We start from the raw sequence: 19,174 nt of genomic DNA, 5'->3' as shown, positions 1-19,174 counted from the left end.
GAGATGTCTAATTTTCTTCAAACACCATCTTCATCATATACTTTTCCTGTTCAATATATGGGTCCTTTGATGTTCATTTTAAATCTAGGATTCTAAACCTGTAGTTCTCATTTTTCTACCAACTAGTCCCTTTCACCTCATATAATTTATTATTCTTCAACAGCTTTTCAACAATCCCCCTTCTCCTATATTTCCAAACTAAATCACTTGCCACCTTCCATATAAACAACTAGTTAATAATTACTTCTTTTGCTCACTCTTGTTTCCTTACTCAGAATTCACTTTCTCCTCTGTTCCATTGAACCATTTGTATGATCTCATTCAAAATCCACTTCAGAATCCCAGTTTCACTCTATCATAATCTTGGATCAATGCCTGTTTCTGCAATTTCCTTAATCTTAATTTAGTTTTTACTGTATTGCACTAAACATAACTATTATTTGTTTTATGTTTTAATTGCCATATTTTTAATTTTTCCCAAATAGATTGTATGTGTTGAGATCAAAAGTTTCCTGCCCTTCCTTTTTTGTAATTCTCCCTCAATACATCATATAAATATGGGAAATGTTCAGTGAATACTGAAATGACTTAAATTGTTTTTCATCTGGCATAATTTAAATATAAGTTATTAAATAGCCAAATGGCAATTTCCCTACTTTTCATTTTCTTTCTTAGGTGAACTATTGACTACTTTTATTAAAAAGTTGAAATATGAATAGAGAGCCATTGTTTCTGAATAGAAGCTACTATTTATAAAAAAGGCTTACTCAGCTTTTGAGGATGAACAATGACAAATGTGTAGGATCTAGAAATCTTGATTTCAAAAACATTTTAAGGAAAGTTTTTCTAATAGCAAAACTAAGGATTTAAAAAAAAAAAAGAAACTTGCATTTTCTCCCCATTATGAATCCACAAGTAGCTTATTTTTATGTATTATGTACAATTTTTCTTTAATAAGACAAAATCCTCTTCTTTTTGAAATGTTTTACAACATACTTTACACTGGAATATAAATCTTGAAAAATAAACAAAAGAAATTAAAAACCATATTTAAAAATCAAATTTTCACCATTTATACCTTAATGAAACTGAAAAGTAACTTCAGCAAAGTACTATCTTACTTGATTATATGTTTTCTTATTTTCTAAGTATTTTATTGATTTTGTTAGTCATTGTGGTTATTATTTATATGGTTATAATTTGTAATAATATACTTTCAAATAAGCTTTCTTCATTCTGCATTACTTTATAGTTATAGCCTTATCACCTTGAACATGTTCAACCTCATCTCTTATTCTCTAAAAGAATAAAAATTTATGCTTATAGAAAAGATGAAAACATGAGATCATTAATTTGGGCTGCTGCTAAATTACTGAATTTAGAGAAAAATTACAAATGCTTATGATTGATAGGAAAATGAGAAACATTCCTAGGAGGGCAGTTAAAAAATTAAGATCATCTTCCATATTGTGTAGATTAATGAAAAAAATTATGGAACCAAGCAATCCAGAAAATCGCTATGTACTGATATGCCAAAGAGCCTAAATAAATAAGTTGAATAAAATTAAATAATTAAAATTTTGAGATTTGGTCATTTGAGATCCTGGTCATTTAGCTTCTTATTTTTAAAGGCTAGGATATATTTTGAGATTTGAGAAACCACTGGTCAACTCACTTAGGGTCTTACTTTTGCAATAAATTCCCTAGGATATATTTACTAAATCAAAGAGCGGGTATGAGGTATATAGATGGAGGGAGTTTCCATACTGGGACTCTGCTTGCTGAGATGACAGTTCCTTAATGTATTCCTATTTGAGACTTTAGAGATCATTTAGTTCATTCTAAAGATAAGGAAACAGAGCAAGCTGTCACATTACAAATACAAACATTTATTAAGAAATCTGAATGGGAAAAAGAAATAAAGAGCAGTAGTTACTTATGGTGATGTCCATTTTTAGATTGTTTAAAAAAAAAGAAAAAAAAAAAAAAAGAAGAAGAAGACCCAGCCTTGCCTGAACAGCAGGAACTTATTCTTATAGAGCTATTTCATAATATTCTAATAGAGTCATTTTATAATTTCAAAATGGAAAGCAATTGCTGTATTTAAAAATCAATGAAATAGTTTCATATTACTTAGGATTCAAACAACCTATTCAGACATTAAGAAGCAAATGAGAAAACTGTGGTTAAATCAATATCCTTTCCATTCTCCCCTAGGCTCCAGGATTGTAAATATTTCATTGTGAGAAGGCTATAAAAGTGTCACTCACTCAAGTTCTCTAGGAGATGTTTGCAGTCATCAGTAGCAACATCATGCACAGTCCGATTGCACTTATCTCTCTTTTCAGCCTCAAGTCCACCGTGACTACATAAGATTTCTAGGCAGTTCTGGAATGATAAGAGCTCAATTACTTGCTAGTCTAATGAAATTAGCTTGAGTTACATTCCCAAGAGGAAGGCTATTGCTTTCAAGAAGTCACTGTGATAATCTTTCATTTCTAGCTTGCCAAAATACGCAGAATAAGTCAGTGTCAACAAAGGCTGGAGGTGAGAAAGTAAAGAATACTTCACTGGGATGTGAATTATTGTCTCAAATGAATTTCACAAGAAAAGTCTCTCATTTTCAAGTGATTAATGCTTATTAATTCATTTGTGAGAAAACTAAAGTGAAGAAAGCAACCAAACAGAACTCTCTATTACTGTAGCAGCAAAAAGCAAAGGCTGGAGGCAGCAGCATATGTCCCTATTGAGACTTTCTGTTACTTGATAATTCTTTATGCCAAAGCTTCTTAAACTGTGGATTGTGACCCAATATGGAGTCTCATAATGGAATGTGGGAGTCACAAAATTATGCTTTATTATCAGTACATGTTTGATTTGTATACCTATATGCCTATATACCCAAGATTGCATGAAAATTTCTCAAGCAAAAAAGGGTTACCAGGGAGAAAAGTTTAAGAAGTCCTGTTCTATACAACATTATAAAAATATCTATATTTGTCAGACAAAATCCCACAACACTATGCTTCATATTCACATGTCTTTTGAAGGCTACAACAAACTTGGAAACAAAAGACATTAGTTGTACTCATGAAGTACATGAGTCTTACTGAATAAATTGGTTGTGCTCCCCATCACTTGTAAGAATATTCTCTGTAGAGGCAGCTAGGTAGTGCAGTGGATAGAGCACCAGCCCTGAAGTCAGGGGGGCCTGAGTTCAAATCTGGTCTTAGATACTTAACACTTCCTAGCTATGTGACCCTGGGCAAATCACTTAACCCCAATTGCCTCAAAAAAGAATTTTTCTGTAAAGTGTATTGATGTTCAGTTATTTAAATCGTGTCTGACTTTTCATAAATCTATTTGGGTTTTTTTTTTGGCAAAGAACTGGTGTGGTTTTCCATTTCTTTCTCCAACATTTTTACAGATGAGGAAATTGAGGCAAGTAGAGGTAAGAGTCACAAAGGTAGTTAAGTGTTGGTTTGAACTCAGGAAGATGAGTTTTCCTGAGTCCAGGCTCAGTACTTTATCCACTACACATTACCTAGCTGCCCAAAGATACCATAGCAGTTTACCATTTCCTTCTCCACCTCATTTTACAAATGAGGAAACTGAAGCAAATAGGGGACACGCAAGTTGGATTCGAACTGCTAGAGCTTATCCTTTAAAGTTATATTTTATCTGCTCTCTATTTATCTCCTATGTGCTTTCTATTTAAATATCTTTTCTCCCTCTTTCCCCCCTCTCTCTCTCTGTCTCTGTCTCTCTCTCAAAAAATCTAAATTCTTAGAGAGTAGGGGCTATTTTTGCCTTTCTTTGTACCCCTAGAGCTTAGTTTGATATTGGGCATATAATGAGTTAATTTATAATAAGTTGCTTGCTAAAATACTGACTGATCAAATACAGTTTGAGAAATCAGCGGTAGAGATGGAAACATCCAAATTTCAAAACCTGTTATTGTCAACTGTCATCTACCAACTGTAGTATTTCAGCCACATCCAACTCTTTGTGATCACATTGAGGTTTTCTTGGCAAGAAGGCTAAAGTGGGGTCTGCAGCAAGAATTGAACACAGGAAAATGAATCTTCCTAACTTTTATCCCAGTGCTCTATCCATTTTATCACCTAGGTGTTCACCAAATATTTCTTGACTGACATAGCAGTAATGTACCCAGCAATTCTCCTGGCTCTACTAGATATCTAAATATATCACAGGATATCTATTTGTTCTCACATTATGATCTGGTTGGAAAAAACCAATGCTAATACATAAAACAGAAAAAAATCATGGGATAAAATTCAGACATTAATTTATAAAAAGACTCTGAGGAAGTGAGAGGAAGTCAGTACAGACTCAAATAGTCAATGACTGTTACATAGTAGGAAAGGTAGAATTTGAATTACAGATAGGATTTCAGTGCACAGTTAGGAAGGGGTAGCATTCCAGGTGGTGACAGATTATAAACCAAGTCATGGATATGGAAATGAGCATAAGCAGGTAGATTTTTTTTTCTTTTCTCTTTTTTTCTCAGCAAAGATGCATTTGAGTTAAGGATCACTGCTAATCAAAGGTTATACAAGCTGCTATGTGATAATCAGCCAGAAATACTTTATATTTGAAAAGAATGCATAGTGATGATGATGATGTTAATAACAATCTCTAATTTTATAAAGTGTTAAAGTTTGAAAAGTCCTTTATAACTACTATTTCATTTTATTCTCACAACTACTCCGAGAAGTGGATGTTATTTTCCCTATTTTTACATATGAGGAAATTGATGAAGAAAGAGGTTATTTGACGTGTCCAGGGTCATACATCTAGTGAGACTCCAAAGATTGCAATTCAGGGCTTCTTGACTCCAGGTATACAATCTGTCCATTGTACAGTAGAGAGAAATAAGTTTAGATAAAGTATGGGGACAATTTATAGAGTATTTTTGGAGACTACACAAAGAAATGTGGATTTAGTACACAAAGCAACTGGGAAAAATAGACTTGATTTAAAAAAAAATTATTGAATGCATGCTAGGAGATGGTTCTAGAATAGAAGAACAAGATAAGAAAACAATGGTTAATAAATCTTAGGTTATCAATGGTCATTCTGGAGGACAGGTGGAAGACAGAAGACAAAAATCCTTTGAGGTCAGGATTGCTCTAAAAATTTAGGGATATAGTGAAAGACTTGATGATGTTAGTTGATTCAATTCAATTTGCTAAGTATCTGATAATTATTTATTAAATGCCTACCTACTGTGCTAAACACTGTGTTTGGTCCTAGGGATAAAAAGATAAAAAGAAAATAAAAAAGTGTGTCCATATCATCAGGAACTTTGCATTCTACCAGGAGATATAAGAAAGTGAAAAGATATAAGATAGGAACATCTAATATATATGGTGAGGGAACAATAAGGACATTTGGAGATGAGGCTGAAGATAAAGGATAAAAGACAGAGGAAAAAGTCAAAAGATACAAAGCTAGTGAAGTAGAAGGAGCATTTGCCATGGAGTCAGAAAATGCGAATTTGAAACCTGTCTCTGCCACTTACTAGTGGTATCTTTCCCCATTATAAACACCTACTACTCCATCTACTAGGGATGGGGGAAGTAGCAATGAAACTCTTAAAGAGCTTACATTTTTGGGGGTGGGGAAACAGTGTGTTATATAAGTATTTAAAAATGTTTGCACAATAAATATATGGAATTTTTTTTAGGGAAAGATGCCAGTCACTAAGATGAATCAGAGAAAACTTCATGTAGAGGATACCATTTAAACTTTCTTTTCAGGGAAATTAGGGAGTACAAAAGTTGGTGATGAGGAGGGAGTACCCTCTAGGCACAGAACCTCTTTGTGCCTCAGTTTCCATATCTGCAGAATCCAAAACTATGGATTCATAGTTTTTTAGAACTAGAAAGAACCTTAGAGTCATCCAGTCTAACCCCTGAATTTTTCAGAAAAGTAAACTGGTGGCTAGTTAGTAACAGAGCTAAAATCCAAACTCAAATTCCAGAACCCTAGTTTGGCTACTCCTTCTATCATATCAGACTACCTCTGCTTACAGAATTGAGTGAAATGAAGTAAGTAATATAAAACATTTTGTATGTCATCTAAAATGCTATTATTAATTCTTCAAGATTTCTAACTAGGACGGCTGGAAGAATATACCTCTGGCAGAAAGGTGAAAGTTAGAGTAGAACTCTAACTTTGTTGGATAGGGGTTTTGAAAAATGATGATTTTATTTTGGACATATTGAATCTGAGGTAACAACAGGCTAAGCAAAATGGAATCTTAAAGAACTCCAATCCACGGTTCAACATCAGGAAATATATTTGCAAATCAGAAAGTACAGAATTTCTCTTGAGGGAGAAATTAAAACTCAAAAGCATCTGCCCAATCTGTTTCTCTAGCTAAAAACGATGTATCAGAGTACGGGTAATTAAATATATAATCACCAGCTAGGCCTCCTTTCCATTTATGCTAAATGTCTGTAAGTGACAGGGAGGATACCATTACCAGATCAGTAATCTCTCTTCAATAATAATAGTCAAGATATTAGGAGAATACTCCTATTGCCAAATATCAGGTTATTATTATATAGCTTTACCCCAAGAATTGCAACAATGGCTCAATAGAGAAAAAAAGCTAGAGACTAAATCACCTAAAAATCTGGTTTGGGGGTTTAAAGGATGAGACCTGATGGATTTAAAAACATATGCTACATAAAAATATATGTTCAACTTGCTCATGCTATTCAACTAAAATATTTTAGTTTTTCCCAGTAGAAATGTAAGATACTTAATTTTTCCAGAAGAGTGACACTTAGTTCTAGATAAATTATTCTTGAGCTGATGAAGCTTCTTACTTCAACCCAGTCAGGTTTTTTCCCTAAGAAAGGTAGTATATTTATATTTTCCCCCTAAGAGATTAAATCAACATGGAAGGCAGTGGAAATCCATGGAAATAGTCATGGAATAAGCCATGGTTTTAGCTCTACCTCTTTCACTAACTGGGATCTCAGACAAGACAGAACCTTGTTGGATTTTAGCTTTCCCATATGTGAAAGGATCATCAAGGTCCCTGTCAAATGTGTAATTTTATGATGCTTCAAACTTTTATGCTTTATTGTCTTCGAATTTTATCATTTCATCTTGCCTCTTTCTTTTACAAAATTGTGTTACATAACTATTACAAAGTAGATATATCTTATAATAGTATTTCATTTAATACTTCCATGCATTCAAAACAATGCTCTGAGAGAGGGCTTACAGCTTTCAGCAGATTGTGAAATGGGTTCAGGACCTCCTCCTCCCCAATTCCCCTAAAAGAATAAAAATCTCTAATGTTGAAGGAAAAATATTTCACAATAAAAGTGTTATTATGTACTACTATCTGAAAATTTACACAATGGTAAAGGGAAATAACTACTCAGTGAATAGAATACATGGCAGAACAGGAAGATTCATCTTCCTTAATTCAAACCTGGTCTCAGATACTTACTAGTTGTGTGACTCTGGACAAATCATGTTAACCCTATTTCCTCATCTGTAAAATGAGCTGGAAAAAGAAATGGCAAACCACTCCAGTATCTTTATCAAAAAACTTCCAAATAAGATAACAAAAGAGTTAGACACAACTAAAAGTACTAAAAACACACAAATAGTTTTAAAATTTTGCCTCCAAGATGACAAGTTCTGTATGAAGGAGCATTCACAAACTTGTAGAAAATGTCAAATGCAGGAAGAACTGGTAATTATTATTTAATAAATATACATTTTCATAATAATTTCTTCCTCTAAAGATTAAACTTGGATCTCCTGACATTTATATAGTTGAATTATATTGCATTCAATTCTTTGGGCATTTACTATTTACCATTTCCATGAATGATTTTAAAGAATGCATGAAGAATGGCCTGCTCTCAAACAATATCAACACCTTAATCTTCATATTGCTCACGGAGTTTCCCCATAATAACACCAATTCAACTGGGAGAAGAGATTATCTACATTTTAACTGAATGCTGGTAAAGACATATATATGCTCATAAACACACAGGGAATGATGAAATGAGAAGGAAGGAAAACATAAGCCTCTAACCCAAGTGGAATCTTTCTACTTGGCCATGTTCTAAAAATCAACTTCAGTCTGATTTTGATATTTTTTCTATGTTGTGAACATTAGGAAACTTTTCCAAAAAACCCACACATTTCCTACTGAAAACTCTATCCACAGATTCCAAGAAAAGGAGGAGATTTAAGGAAGAGTTCTGCTCCTTATTCCCTTTTCTCCATGCTCTTATCTCTATAAATATCTGTTGGAGGCTAAGAAGGGAATTTTTTTTAAACTTCTATTAGTAGCCTACAAAAAACTCTTCTTTAATTGTTCAATATCAACATGTAGAACTATTTTATTCCCAAGTCACTTGGGTCTACAAGAAGCAGGCTTAAATGAACAAACCTTAAGACCTTTTGATGCAGCTATGTGGGCAGCAGTCCAGCCTTCCTCATCAGCATGGTTGATGAGCTCTGTAGGAACAACAGGCTTGGCTCTACAGTCGGAATTCTCCTCTCTGCAATCCAAGTCAAAAAAGCCTGAATCTGGCTCTATATCATTCATAAGGTTTCCATTATCGGGTACCCTATAGAACATAAGGAGCTTCAGGCCATCCACATTACCAGAATCTACAGCAGCATGAATTGGAGTCCAACCATCCTGCAAATAAAAATTCAAAGTGTGGAAAAACGTATAAAATAGTGTATTATTTTATTTATCACAGCTTTGTTCCAATTTCACTGTCAATGAGCTTTTAGGATGAGTTTGCAAGCTGAACAAAGCATGAGTTCCAATCATGCCTAGTAGGATGGGTTGAAGGAAAGTGATTTGAGCTTGGTTAGTTATATTTCCCATTTTGCTATCACACATATTGACAAACAGGCCTACTAGAGAACAATCTGATAGGCAAAGTCATTTTTTCAGACACTGTGTATTTCAGGTCTATGTTGAATCTGGCATACTGGAATCTCATTCTATTTAGAAAACAAAATTTGATATAAAGCTGAATTATTAAGTTCTACCCCAGGGATATTTATATCATTTGCTGATGCAAGAAATGCTCCATTGTTACAAGCTAGTCCCCTCTATAAATAGTATTGAGTGACAGGGAAGGAATCCCAAGATAATTTTATAGTAAAGTTAAAAAGCATTTGATTTATTTATTTACATACATTTATATATTCAATTTCCTTTGTAATGATAAATTTCACAAACTAAACGCAACCCAAAGGGCAAAGGAAAAATATACCATCTTGTGAGTGATTATTTGTATGTCAGAATAGGAATAAAATATTTCTTTGAGGCATGACAAGAAAAGGAGGTATAGTCTCAATGAAAGTAAAGATTATAGTCATATCATCCACTTATTTAAGTAGTACATACACAATATTAAAAGGTCTAGATAAAGGACATTAGGGTTATATTAAGTGGATCTTCTATGGAACGTTGAGGAGAAGATGTGGATAATAACTGCTCAGGAGTAGAAGATATCCTTCTTATGGGCTTTGATCTTACTTTGTTGATGGAAAGAGCAACCATGAGATTACTCATTTAACATGTCAAACTTCTAGGGGACAAGTATTGGTTTGCTTTCTCATGACAATTTAAGAAGAACCTCTGACATGATATGCTAGAATTTAGGGGGATAAACCGACCCATATAAGAAAAATAGATACTCTCTTAAGAAAACAATGAATCTGAATTAACAATACTATATTGTATTAAGAGTAACTAGGTGATGCAGTAGACAGAGTGCTAGACCTGTCAGAAAGACTCATCTTTCAAATTTCAAATCCAGCCCCAGACACCTACTAGCTGTGTAATTTTTGGTGAGACCCTTGTGAAAAATGGATTTATTTATTTGATTTCCACAGTTATGAAAATCAAATTGGAGAAATGAAAATTGAAACCCACAAGGACATCAAGGAATAATTAGGGATGGCCTAAGAAGCTGTTAAAAGAACCATGGAAGTTGAACCTGAACAAAAGATAGTATTCATGTGGATAGGGGGATCTTGATAGCTATCTTGCCCCAAAAGAATGTAAGCTCCTTGGGGTCGGGAACTGAGATTTGAAAAGAATCTTTTATTCTATTACCTTAGCTGTCCTCTGTTACCCTTTTTCCTACTAGAATATATCCTTTGGGGCAGGAATGCTTTGTAATGAGGGTGGATTTATGTTCTTTAACTTCGGAATCAACCAATTAATGGAGAATCAAGGGAGAGACTTGTATTTCAGGATAAGATATAACTGCTTTTGGAGTTTCAAAGGTGTGATTACTAACTTAGGCATCCATTCTTGCATTCAACAGTGAGTCAGTAGATTCCTTGATATTTTTTTCTTACACCTTCAATCCTGCCTGCCTCAATTTCCTCATTTGGAAAATGAGCTAGAGAAAGAAGTGACAAACCATTCTAATATCTCTATCCCAAAATGGGGTCAAAAAGAGTTGGACATGACTGAAATAACCAGACAATAACAACTACATTCATACTATGAACACTTTCAAATGAGAACACAACCAGGATGCTAAAAGATTGGAAACTATGCAGCCTAAGAAGGCATTAAAGAACCATGAAAGTTGAACCTGAACAAATGATAGTATTCATGTGTGATAGGGGCAATCATGATAGCTATCTTCAAGTATTTAAGGGTAGGTAAGAAGGATTTGACTGATTTTATTTTACCTCAGAAGGCAGAATTAAGAGCAACGAATGGACGTTGCTTAGAATTATATCTTTAAAAAAAACCATTAAAAAGCCCCCTAAGAATGAGAGCTATAGATAATTGGAATGAGCTGCTGGAAAAAGGAATGAGTTCTCCATCTGTGAATGTCTTTAAGCAGAAGCCCCTTCCAAAACTCTAGACTGCTGTGATTCACCTTCACCTTATTGTTTATCTGGATATATCTTGTATTCTTCCCCAAAGTAAAATTTAAGTTCTTTGAGAGAAAGGATCTTTAAAATAAATAAATAAATCTCTACCATCCAATACAGCATTTAGCCCATATTAGGTACTTAATTAATGCTTGCTAATAAAAACTGAAAATAGATGCTTTTTACCTCTCCTAGTCCTTTCAGCTGCTAATGTTGGATAAATTCAGTAGATAAGAAAAGAGGAAAGCTAGGGGGGAACTAAATAAATGAGTCAACCTCCCTCATGCTTCAGGCAAGTTAATAAAACTTCATGACTCAATTTTTGTCAAGTTGCACAATGTTCTCAGCAGTGCAGCACAATGCAGAGTTCAGTATCCGACATCTGGAGTGACATGGTCTGAAGGCCTGCCCTTATGGCAACGTGAACTACAGCAAGGTGTGTCCTTTCTTGGAGCCTGTTTCCTCATCTACATATAAAACACGGGTAGTATCTGCAGCATCTACCTCAGCAGAGAGTTGTTATATGAGCAAACTCTCAAGATATATAGAAAGATAAGCTTATATTTTTGGGGGGGAAGGAGAAGAGATCAGTCCTTATTCATTTGTAGTTCTCTTTCAGAAAAGATACAATGTTAACTATTCCTTGAATTATCATATCAAAGGCAACACCATTGCTCCTAAAAAAAATTCCATCTTCCAATATCCTTTGACATCTTTATATTAAAGGGTCAAAATAAAAATTCATCATTCCCTTCAGCCACATTGTATTGTCTCATTTCTCTGGATGCTTCAACTTCTTTACCTTCAAACTGCTCAATACCTCATTAATATCTTCTTATTGTATAGGTGGACACCCTGCTCTTCAAACATAAGAAAGTTTGATAATTTTTCACATAATCATCATATAATTCATTTACTTTCCCTTTGTAAAGCAGAATTAACGGTGCATTTAGAGTTGTTTGTTATTGTGACTCATTGTAAACTCATTTGGGTTTTCTTTGCAAAAATAATGGAATGAGGCAATAGGGTAAAGTGACTTGCCTAGGGTCACACAAGAAGATTCATCTCTCTGAGTTCAAATCTGATTTCAGATACTTACCAGTTATGTAATCACAGGCAAGTCACTTAATTCTGTTTAATTTCTGTTTGCCTCAGATTCCTCATCTGTAAAATGAGCTGGAGAAGGAAATGGCCAAACACTCCAATATCTCTGCCAAGGAAAATCCCAAATGGGGTGACAAAGACTGAAATGATTGAACAACAACAATCTCCTGATGTAAACAACAAATACTGAATTACAAAAGAAAAAGAATTAGATGACGTGAAATCACCAAAATTCTATTTTAAAAAAAGCTATTGAAAAAAGTCTACAGAATATGTGAAATAGACAGTTTAGTCCTGACCTCTCCCTAGCATTATCCACTTCCCATTTGCTTAGAACTTGATACCATAGAATCTCTTTGGACTCTCCTTTATCCCTCACTTCCTACATTCAATCCGCTATCAAGACTTGTTAATTCTACCTTTGATGTTTCATTTCTGCTCTACTGCCCATTTCCCTTTACTACTTCATTAGATTAGGGTTTCATCACTTGTACTACTGTAATTGTTTCCTAATTAGCCTCCTTTTCTTTAGTTCATCCTTCATGAACAGTTACCAAAATCATCTTACCAAATGTACATACATGATCATGTAACATCATAGGACCATAGGGTTAGGGTTTGAGACCACTGAGTGTGATTCTTTCATTTTACAGATAAGGAAATTGAAGCCCAGAGAGATGAAATAACTTGCTCAGTGTGGGGTATGTAATAAGCATCTGACAAAGGATCTGAATCCAGGCTCTACATCCATTGCCTAAACCAACACATATCATGCTTATACATTCCATTCTTGGTTTCTTTTTTGGCTATAAACAAAATCCTTAAGCTAAGCAATGTTTAATCACTTTTTCAGTCTTTCTCCAACAACAATTCTCATCTTATTTCACATTCTATGGGCACTTTTCATTCCAGTAAGAATGAGCTTCTTTCTAGTAGCTGCTTCTCTATCTCATTCTGCCTCCTCTTTTCTTTGTGTATTTTGGGAAGTTAATCTTCACACCTGGAAATCATTCCTTCCATATTTTTTCAAACGGACAGCTCAGACCAGCTCCTTCATGAAATCTTCCCTGATTCCCTCACCTGAAGTGTCCACTGAGTTTTCTTACAATAATTAATAACACCGCTACTGTCACTACTCTTCATATCCCTCCTTTGCCTCTATCATATGTGACCTTATTTCATACTTAGATGTATTCATATTGCACTCCCAATTGTGTAGAGTGTTGGTTTTATTAATGGAGGGGAGTATTGTTGATTTTGTGCACATTGCCTTGCATGTAGAAGAGATCTCAAATATTTTCATATTGGAATTAGTATAGCACAAGGATATCCTTCTAGGATTGAGGTACCCAAGACATATTACTACTCTTGGTAAGGGGAATGGTGGTCATCCTACAACTCAAAAAGTTTTTCTAACACTCATCCCATGAACAGCTGAGCAGTACAGTGGATAGAGTGCTGGGCCTGGGGTCAGGGAGACCTGAATTCAAACACAGCTTCATACACTTACTAGCTTCATGGACTCTGGGCAAATCACTTAACTTCTATTCACGTCAGTTGCCTCATCTGCAAAGTGAGGAGAATAATATTTGTACCACTCACCTTCTTATTAAAAAAGAACTTTGTAAACCCTATATATTATTAAATGAGAATAATATATATATATATATAATATTTACTTACACTGGTTTTTACATTTCGATCTGTTCCAGCTTCCAACAACAGTTTAATACATTCATTATTTCCATTTTTACAGGCCAGGTATAGAGGTGTTTGTCCTCTTTCAGCAGCATGGTTAATGTCAGCATGATAAGCAATTAGTAATTCTGCACACCTAAACACAAAAATGGAATTAAAAAAAAAAACTTCTGTCTTTGAAAGCAAATGCAATATATGGTAATGATATTCAAATGAAAAGGCAATGTCATGTAATGTGTTCATTATTAATATGATATTTATGATCAGATATGCCACATGGTAAAATTCATACTACCAGTTAATAGGCACAAAATAGTTATAAAGAAAAATGCATTTTATTGAGGCTGGACAAAAAAATCTCAAAAAAAAAAGTTAGAACTGTGAAAATTTAAAAAAACTGTTAAATTAGCAGCTTTGATAAAGTATGAAGATCTGGCCAATAACTTTAGGATCATAACTTTTTTTCATTTTTTCAATATTTAAAATAGCAGTCTTGGGAAGAAAAAACTCTTTTAGCTTTTGAAATATTTTATGGTTTGTAATTCAAAATAGTATGCTGATTATATCTTTTGAGAGATGGGGATGGCTCCCCATGACTCCACTATAATAGGGGGGAAAAAAGGCATTTGCTCCATAAAGAATAAGGCTGAGTTCTGAGAATGAAGAGAAAATAAGACCAATTATAGAAAGGGATGGCTCTTATTAAGTTGAAAAGATCTACATTAAATCTTTTTTGAACCCAACCTTTCCCCTAACAAACCTCTTTACTTGCTTGTCACTGTTCATTGATTAATGCTTGACATGTAAGATGTTTAGCATCCTATTATAAATATATTTCTTTCCTTAACAATGGCATATATTTGTGCTCTGGTCCTAAATGTAATTGCACCAAGGCTTCTACGTCTGGCACGGAGATCACAGGCTACTTGGAACTAGGGGTAAGAACAAAATCAGGAGGAGAGTAGAAAGTCCAATTTGGGACACAAATCTTAGCTTTTTTCCACACACAGATAAGGTGAAACCTCACCAAGGGCTTTTTCCTAGATCTCCCCAATAACAATTGGGTACTCTTTCTCCTTGAAAATTGTTTTCTACTTTCATGCCCTGCTGTATCCCTTTCTGTAAAATGTATACTCTTTGAAGATAGGAACCATTTCACTTTTTGTCTTTGTACTCCCAGAGATCTAGGAGTCTTTTACAAATAGTAGGAATTTTAAAAATATTTGTTAAATTGTGTTGGATTTTTATGCCCCCAAAATCACTGTGACCTTTCTCTGTGACTTTATTTTTCAAAGTATCTTTAAGTAAGACAGGATATATTAGAAGATCTGAAAAATTATTGAAAATGTACTTTAAAGGAACTACCTTTTGAAATTTTCATGAAGTTAAAATATTATCCAATATACATAGGAAATAAGAATTTGTGCATTAAATTCAAATTTTCAAGTTGCACAAACAAAATGGTTCTAAAGTAATCTTTACCAAACTTAAAGGATAGAAAAGTTTGTTACCATTATTTCTTATAATAAGGATCATCAGCTTATATGCCAGAATATACATAAAAAGATGGGTGAATAATTGAATTCTATTTTCAATATAAAAGTATTGTACCCTAAATTACACCAGTTATTCAACTGGCCTCATAAGCTTAGAGAGGCAGTCACTCCTAAGGTCATATGTATTTTGGGGAATGCATGATTATTGCTTCTGGCTTTATGTTGACATCCTTTCAGAACAGTCAAGTTCCCGTTTCATGGTTTAAAAGTAAAAGCTCAAAATAGGATTTGTATTTGGAACATAATTCTGAACAAAATATCTATTACCATAAGTGTTCATTCATCAACTATAGCTCCACCATCACAACTACTTTGAAGGTCAAGCTCAATGCAAATATCCTTCTTTTTCTTTAAAAAAAATGATACTGCAAGAAATTTTAATCTGATGAGTTCTTTCAACATTGTGCGTAATCACTATAAAACAGAACATGCTAACATAAGATACCTTTAAAAGTATGGTTTTAGTCATGTTAAATTCTGAACTAAGACAAGTATGTGCTCTGTTCATAACAGTATTATTTAAATACTATAATAGAAGGAGTTTCAGTTCCATTGAATATATATATTTTTTAATTTATGGCCTCATTTATAAAGTTAACATATTTGTTTGGTATTGATTCACATTTGGACAGAACTCAAATGTGTATGTAAATTAAAGAAAGGGGCTCTTTTCATAAAAAAGAGAAATTTTAGAATATCACTTACTTGAAATGTCCCTGAGCAGCTGCTGAACACAAGGGTGTGAAGCCATTTTTATCAGCAGTATTAACTTGTGCTTCTGCATTCAGCAGCAATCTCACACAGTCTAAGGATTTTAACAGAAAACCACTTTAATGCCTCTAATTTGGTATTTAAAAAAAACACATCCCCAAATGATATTCAAGCTAAAGATATTTTCTAAAACCCACAGGGCCTATGGATGGGCTATTTGATCTGATAAACATGTTACAATGGATTTCTCATAATACTTAGCAGTAGTTTCCAGGGACACTCAAATTCTTTTTTCTAATATGACAACAGATTTAAGAATTTAAATCAAAATGGGAGTGTTCTGTTTAAGTCTGAAACAATTCAAGTTTTAATTGCTTTTTTTGGAAGATTATGATGATAACTGAAAGTACTAAGGGCTCATAAAAAAGGCTCAACTACAAAATCTTGCCTCCCCCTTCTCTACCTCCCACCTCCATTTAGACATAATTTTCTGCTTGCTTTGGGAAGGATTGGGTATAGACAGCTGTCACCTAAATTGGAAAGTCATCCTTTTACATAGTGGTTTACCAGATTTTATCACAATCATTTTGTTGAAAATGTTTTAGTATTCACAACTAAACCTCTACACTAAGTATTATGTATACTTTTGTATTGCGGCATTCTTTGAAGTATTTGAGATTTATCTTGAAAACACTTAAAATATGTTTTTTTTTAAATTTTTATTTATAATGTGTCTTATTTCCCTACCAGATTATAGATTTCCTAAAGTCAGAGATTGGCTTCTTAAATTTCTAACTCCCTAGGGCCCACAAAGAACATTTAATAAATATTTGTTGTCACATATATATCCTGTATCAAAGTGCATTCCTTTTAAAGGAGTGGAGAAGACATGGAGGGAAGAATTTTCAACTCAAAAATTATAAAAAAAAAAAAAAAGAAAACCATGTAAAAAGTTTTTACATGTAATTAAGGAAAAAATAAAAACATTCTTTATATAAATATTTATTGATTATTACATTGCAATAAAGTCCTTGGCACTGTTAAAATAGTTCAACATTAGAAGCCAATGAGATTTTATCAGTAAAAAAGATATTAAAGATGCTACTGCATCCTAAGGACACTGGGTGTCCATCCAACTTGTAGCTGAAAGCTTCCATTTCTTCCCTTAAGAGCAGAGACAATCTTGCTTTTTTATTTCCCATTAGTACTTTACATACTGTCAATGCTTAATAAAATATTTTATTAATTAATTTATTTATAACAAAAGAAAGTATAAGAGAATCAACTGGGTTAGACACAACTAAAATATTGGGTATCGTGTTCTTCAAGGTTAAAGCTCTGTTTAATAACAACACTATTATTCTGGGAAGTCTCTCAGATCAGTTTATGATGTATAGAGGAGCTCTAACAAAAACTTTCTCCTGATTGCTCTAATGTGTTGGGAGGAAAAAACTTTTAAAAATATCTTTCAGTTATCTAAATTATATCATAATCATTTGAACTGGATATTTAATGCTAATTTAAATGTCTATAAAGGCTGCCTCAGTAACCCCATGCTGTTTTCCCGCCTATATTAGCATAATGCTTGGTTATGGCATTCTTAAGAAAGAACAAAAATAATTCACAGATTTTATCACTATAGCATTTTGATTAATCATCACATTCAATCCTCTTAAAAACAAACAAACAAACATCTAATTAACTTTCCCTTTTGCCAAGTTGCCCTAAGACTCTAGGTCTTAGGACATTTTCTAACTTTTAAAAATAATGTAATTGAATTAGAAATTAGTGAGAGCCTAAAGCCTCTTCTTTAGTACATATCAGTTTCCTATTTTGTAGAATAAATAAAAGGCCATTTATTCAGGCTAAACCAAAGACATCTCAGGTAGAATGATTTATTGAACTAGAAACATACTTTGCACTGACGAGGTACTAATTAGTCTTACAGAAGTCATTAGTGCTGGGAATTAAGAATTAAGTTTTTTGTTAACTAATGAAAGGAGACATGTATGTATATGTATATGCACATATACATATATACACATACATGTATATGTGTATATATACACACATATATACACACACATTGTATATTCAGTTTGATTCTCACAGAATTTATTACAAGGATCAAGTAATAACTGTACACTGAATTAACAATATGACAGTAATAACAAAGTATTCTTTTATATCTAAGTTGTTTCATCCCTTTAGAGATATGAGTGGCAGAGGGAAATATTGAGATATCACATTCTTTACCTGTATGTCCATTCATAGCAGCAGAATACAAGGCAGAAGAGCCATCTTCACAGGAGTAATTAATGTCCAGTCCTTCTTCATTAAGCAGCATTGATAATAAAGTGACATTTCCCTGGGCAGCAGCTTGCTGAAGAAGGGTGGACCTGCCAGCCAGGGAGGCAGGACCACCACTCATTAGCAAAGGGGTTAGGGAGGGTGACCGGCCTGTGAGTTAAAGTGACCCAAGTTAGATGGGGAGGTGAAAGAAAATGAATATTATCCTCTTCTCTTTTAAACACACACACACACACACACACACACACACACACACACACTCCTCCAAAATAGGGATATTCAATTTCTGACCCTAATTTGTTTGTTAAGATTTATTTAGTTTCTATTGTTATTTCACTCCTATCTATCAGTCATTAATTTAATCTGTACACAGTGGTGATAGGTTATTTTTAGTTAAGACAGTCTCTCAGTTTATTATTATCACAGGTTAATGCAATGAGCAATTTTAGAAAATATCACAGATGCTAATTCTAAAATTCCTTTTCCAAATTCCAGTGCTAGTCAAATATATAAAAAAAAGAACATTTGTGTCTGTTCTATTTTTTTAACTCAAGATTTTAAAATAAAGTGATATTGCAGATATCAAAATATAATTTTGATATAAAATGAAGGGCATTTTTCCTCCCTTTAATTTAGCCCTTCACAATAATGAGAAATGTGATATTATTCATGAAAAGTCACCAAGCACTACTAAGGACTTCAAATATATACCTTTAAATTCTGTTTGGAAATAAGATCTAATTAATGTAGGATATGATATCATAGCAATGATCAATGGAATACAAATAACCTACAATTTACTAGAACATACATTCAGTATATCTCAAAAAATATATATATATATATATATAAGAATTACTTTATCAGTT

At 33.4% G+C, this 19,174-nt stretch overlaps 1 protein-coding gene across 5 annotated transcripts in view; it reads right to left on the bottom strand.

Annotated features, from left to right (window-relative positions):
* Positions 1-19,174, bottom strand: part of CTTNBP2 (cortactin binding protein 2) — a 176,604-nt gene that overhangs the window by 59,893 nt on the left and 97,537 nt on the right. For 4 of the 5 annotated variants that reach the window (XM_074268203.1, XM_074268204.1, XM_074268205.1 and 1 more), the window contains 5 exons: positions 18,252-18,455; positions 15,990-16,089; positions 13,714-13,864; positions 8,456-8,710; positions 2,271-2,388 (listed from right to left, as the gene is read on the bottom strand). In XM_074268203.1, the coding sequence (XP_074124304.1) occupies positions 2,271-2,388; positions 8,456-8,710; positions 13,714-13,864; positions 15,990-16,089; positions 18,252-18,455 (828 nt within the window). The remainder of the gene's footprint in view (positions 1-2,270; positions 2,389-8,455; positions 8,711-13,713; positions 13,865-15,989; positions 16,090-18,251; positions 18,456-19,174) is intronic. The other variant, XM_074268206.1, reaches the window with a different exon arrangement.

This window comes from Sminthopsis crassicaudata, chromosome 5 (assembly GCF_048593235.1).
Source record: "Sminthopsis crassicaudata isolate SCR6 chromosome 5, ASM4859323v1, whole genome shotgun sequence".
Lineage (NCBI taxonomy): Eukaryota > Metazoa > Chordata > Mammalia > Dasyuromorphia > Dasyuridae > Sminthopsis > Sminthopsis crassicaudata.
This window is presented reverse-complemented; position numbering and strand designations above follow the sequence as displayed.